Below are 4,832 nucleotides of genomic sequence, written 5' to 3' on the forward strand. Positions count from 1 at the left end.
TTGATGTTTTGGCCTTGGTGTTATATTTTTTTTCTTTCCTTATTGAGTGTAATGTCATTAGTGGTCTTTTTAGAGTTTCCAAATTAGTGGCCTCTATCATTGTTGAAACTAATTAGTCACCTAAAGTCTCATATATTTTTTACTACTAAATTTTTAGTCGCCAAAAAAGCTTTGGTTTGTTTTTGGCTACTAAATTTGTAGTAGCCAACAAGTTTTATTTTGTTTTTTTGGCTACTAAACATTTAGTCACCAAAAACTTTATTTAGTGTTTTTTTTTATTATTATTATTATTAATTTATGCACAACCTATATTTATTTCGTGCAACCTGCACCCTGTATCCCTGTATATAAACAAAACAATATATATGTCTATTTCTATTTCACTTTCAACCATCCAAAAATTTGGTCATGTAACATCAAATTCTATACAAACCAAATATAATCCAACCCAAAATAATAATTCCATACAAAAAGATAATCATACAAAAATGATGTCCTCTGTATACAAAAAGGAAATATTCACTAGTAATCTATACCACCAGAAAATAATTTCATTTCTGTTGGATCAACAACTATTGCAGTAATTGGTAGTGGAAAAGCTCGAGTTTGTAAAAGTCTTCTAGTAACAAGGTCCCATACCTACAATACAAAAATAAGTCATTTCGAAAAACAAAAATACTCATGCTAGCAAGATAATGACTACTGTTTTTCTTTGAGAGAAGAAAGCATGCAGAATCCAAATTTGATGTCTTGCTAGCATTTTGTAGAATAGTTCTATACGGTTATTTTCAAAGGTAAGCAATTCACCTTATTTAAAGTGTAAAGATTTGCGTAACAGTAGTACACATAGTATGAGAATGCAGGATTGAATATATTAGTCCACTGAGCCGGTGTAGGCATATGTTTTGTGGGGCGTCCTTCAGGCTTGCTTTCATCATCCACCAAATCCAACCCAACAACCTAAAATCTCAAACAGATGACAGGGATAAATGTCATAGTCAGTAATGTTAAGTCCTTCAGAAAGAAAGCCAGAATGCAACTTAAAATGAACACAACAGCATATGATTGCAGTTTCATAAACATTGCATGTACTCAAATATACATGTTAGGTCTAGTTTGTCTTCAGATTTGTCCAACACCAAGATCTTAGAACATGGGACTAGGACCAGATTGTGATACATATCTTTCACTTTCGTAACAATAGTAAAGTAGAATTTTCTTATGTAGTAGTATCTTCGTAATAACATGAATACATTGTGAACTAGAACTCCTTTTTTTGGATTACAATATTGTTACAAGTTCACCCATTCAACTATAACCATGACAGGCGTATATGTCACATATGGATCCATTCCTATATATCACACTACTTTGTACATCTAAAAAGTTGAGACTGGGGGTATTGACCAAAACCTAGCCATCATTCTTGCTTAACATTGCTGGAAATTAATTCTACTCAATAATGGCCAAAATAAAAGTGGTACTTCACAATTGCTATATAAAAACTATTTTCTCTATCAAAACAAAAAAGCATGCAACTGAGGGTGCAAATCTGGATCAACAGTAACCTCAAACAGAGGAAGAAAGATATTATCAAGAATGTTCTGAAATGACGTTACAATTCCCATTTCCTTGTACACATTGTACAACCACGGAAGCTGGAAGAAGAGGAAATTTGAATGCTTTTAATTTGTGAAAGCATTTCTATCTTAGAACCATTAACGTTATGAAATATAGGCATTTCCAGCCTTTGAAAAAGCAGAGCTAGAAGAGAAAAACCATGATTTTAGATAGCACTAAAAGAACTTTTCTGTTGAGTAAACTAAACTAAAAATAACAAATTAAAATAAAACAGAAAATTCACCTATCCAGACATAAGCAACAATGACTCTGAAATCTTAAACCCATTAAGAAAAATCTAGAAAGCTTCAGAAGAACATTCAGAAGAACTGATGCCAATCTTCAAGTTAAAGGATCTTCCTTTAAAATCAGTGTTTCAGAACGAACCCTTGGTCCTTTCAATAATTTATACATATGCTTCATTCCACTGGCCTACAATAGTACTACGAGCTGCACTCAAAACCCCCTCAATGAGCACATGAATTTTAGTCCAAATTGGTTTATGATTCTTGAAAATCCTATAATCACTTGGGTTAGGTTTTCTTTTGAGATACACACAAGAAACCCAGTATCTTTTGAGAGAGAAAAAACATAAAGCACCATGAAAAGCAACCTTTCTTCTACCCCCTCCCCCCATTCACAAAAATAAAATAGAAAGCCATAACTACATATTAGAAAAGATGAATTTTAAATAACATAATTTCGATCGAGTACCTGAATAAGCCAAACAACATTATTACTGTACAATTCATTATTCACTATCCAACTTGCCATTTAAATTCAAACTAAAATTTAATAATTAAAAAGTAAAAACTAAATGTATCTCTTTCTCCGCTTTCCAATAATCAATCTTTCCCCTGCTAATATGGATTATTTTTACTTCATAAACTTTAAACATACACTCCCACACAAATTCTTAAAATAAAAAATAATACCTAGCACCTACAAATTACACCAAACAGAGCCAACAACTATAGGAAGAAAGAGTTGAATCATCTAATTTGCAATCTTTTCTTGTGGTTCAATAATGTGCTGTGTGTATAATGCATTTCCCTGCAAAGATATATATATATATATATATATATATAGCCTCTGTTAACATCATGTCACTGTTGCTTTACTTGATTCATTGTGTTTCTTTAGAAATTTCATGGCATGTTTCTCTTTGATCAGGTATGAGGTAGTTGACATGCTGCCATCCATTGAAATAAAGAAAACATATAATTGTATTGTGTATGATAATTGTATCGTGTGTATAATGCTGCCATCCATCACTAATTATTTTTGTTATTAGTGTATGATAATTGTATTGTATTCAATGTTGGAATGTGTTTTATGGAAATAAATAATTAAGAAAAAATGTATTTTTTAAAAAAAGACTTTTTTAGTATGCATGTTTGCTAACACATAATTAGAAGGTAATATAATGCTTTATATAATAAAAATAACGTGTTTGTCAAAATTATGTAGATAAGTCATAGAAGTCAAAAATGCAGTATTGGCATGTTGCCTCACAACACACAAAATACAGTATTGCCAGCACTGCATTATATACACTTTTTGTGAATGATTTCTGTATTTTACAGAATACAGTATTTTATTAACTACAACATAACTATTCATATTGTTCTTTGATACCAATGGCATGATCCAAATGCATACCAGATTGATATGAACATAACTATTCATATTGGTCTTTCCTTACCCTGCATTATACGTGAGAAGAAAATGAGTGATACCATTAGAGCTTTCTTCACATTACCCTCCATTGTCCCATAGGGCTTTCTTTGTGGAATCCTTAGCAAGTATGAGATGTCCTCCAGAGAATCCTAAAAGAAGAACCTGTGAGAGAGAGATTACTATCAGTTTTTTATTCAGAACCTGTTAAAATCACCAAATTAATTCTCCATATTACCGCAGGTAGGAATAAATCAAAGGGAGAGAATAAGATTGTCACTAAGAATAAAATGGTTAAGTAAAGCTTAGATGTGGAGACAAGCAATGCACAGTAGCCCCCCAAAACAAATGGGAAAATATCAGTCAAATGCTGAATGAGGAAAGTTACTTCAATTTAGTGAAAACTTGTTAAAAATTTCGGCTCACACACCACCAATCAGAGAGTGTGAAGCCTCGTAATTTATCAGTGTGGAAGACGATTAAAAAATGTGATACATTTTGAGTTCTTTACCATTTTGCCAAGGGTTGTGAATTACAATCTGAAATGGTTCAAATATCCTATTCATTAACATAACATTATGTAATCTATAGGCAGCAAGAGCCCTCCTATTTGAATTATGACAAGATATATAAAAATATGGGGGATCACAAACAACACAATGCATAACAACTTTCACAAACACTACACAATTTCAAATTATCCCCAAATCAAGTGCAATAAAAATTATTAATTCTTCAAAAAAAAACCATCAATTCAAGTAAAACAATGAATATAAGTAGAATAGAACTAACCATTGAAGGGTTTTTGGTGAGGATGCGGCCAAGTGTGGGGCGAATTGGAGTTACTGTGTGTTCTCTACGAGTTCTCTTGGATCGAATTGAGGAAAGAAGGATTGAGAAAAAAGGTTGAATTGGAGTAAGGGAGACATTTATGGAAACCCTAGTGTGAGGGATGATGGTGAAGGAGAGAGAGAACGCCATGGACGATGATTGGTAGTTGCAGAGATTTTTGGCGCGCCTCATCTAAATCCTATCTATCTGTTATGTCTCTGCAATGTGTGAGGGAGAGCCGCCGATCGTGCTTCCGTGGGTGATGGATTGATTTTAGGCGACGGTGACCAACAAGGAGATGAATCGATGCTCCGGTTGCCGGCAAACGCAATGAGGAGCGGCGGTGAGAGATGAAGCAGCGGAAAGGGAGAGGGAGAGGGAGAGGGAGAGGGACGCTGAAGACAGAGAGACAGAGGCGCTGCAATGAGAGAGAGAGAGATGAGAGAGGATGAGAGAGAAGAGTGAGAGCGTGATATATTTATATGGATGGTTATTGGCGACTAAACTTTTTTAGTCGCTGAAAGTATTTAATAAATCCCTCCAAAATATTTTAAATGTCCCTCCAAAAATTTTAATTCTTTGGCGACTAAAATTTTTTTTGTCGCTGAAAATGAACTTTTGGCGACTAAAATTTTGGTCGCCAAAGCTAAAAAATATATTTTTATTTTTTTTTTGGTGACTAAATGGTTTTAGTAGCTAAAAGT

At 33.4% G+C, this 4,832-nt stretch overlaps 1 protein-coding gene across 2 annotated transcripts; it reads right to left on the reverse strand.

The window, feature by feature from the left end:
* Window positions 1-348: 348 nt before the first annotated feature.
* On the reverse strand, window positions 349-4,578 carry LOC145796650 (putative AMP deaminase). 2 transcript variants are annotated; one of them, XR_014337140.1, is made up of 4 exons: window positions 4,090-4,578; window positions 3,326-3,462; window positions 808-960; window positions 349-639 (listed from the first exon to the last, which is right to left on the reverse strand). XR_014337140.1 is itself a non-coding variant. In XM_082881829.1 (4 exons), the coding sequence occupies exons 2-4, from the start codon at window positions 3,387-3,389 to the stop codon at window positions 523-525; spliced, it is 300 nt and encodes a 99-aa protein (XP_082737955.1). In that variant the 5' UTR covers window positions 3,390-3,462; window positions 4,090-4,523; the 3' UTR covers window positions 349-522. The 2 variants fall into 2 exon arrangements, 1 of the variants encoding a protein (XP_082737955.1); XM_082881829.1 differs by having other exon boundaries at window positions 3,360-3,462; window positions 4,090-4,523.
* Between the last annotated feature and the right edge of the window lie 254 nt (window positions 4,579-4,832).

Source organism: Camellia sinensis, chromosome 8, assembly GCF_055761805.1.
Source record: "Camellia sinensis isolate YWXY chromosome 8, ASM5576180v1, whole genome shotgun sequence".
Taxonomy (NCBI): domain Eukaryota; kingdom Viridiplantae; phylum Streptophyta; class Magnoliopsida; order Ericales; family Theaceae; genus Camellia; species Camellia sinensis.

Coding starts and splice junctions, on each gene's coding strand:
- LOC145796650 (XM_082881829.1), bottom strand. CDS start 3,389: ATGGAGGGTAATGTGAAGAAAGCTCTAATG. Junction 961..3,359: donor ATGTGAAGAAAGCTCTAATG/GTATCACTCATT, acceptor TTGAGATTTTAG/GTTGTTGGGTTGGATTTGGT. Junction 640..807: donor ATCTTTACACTTTAAATAAG/GTGAATTGCTTA, acceptor TTTGTATTGTAG/GTATGGGACCTTGTTACTAG.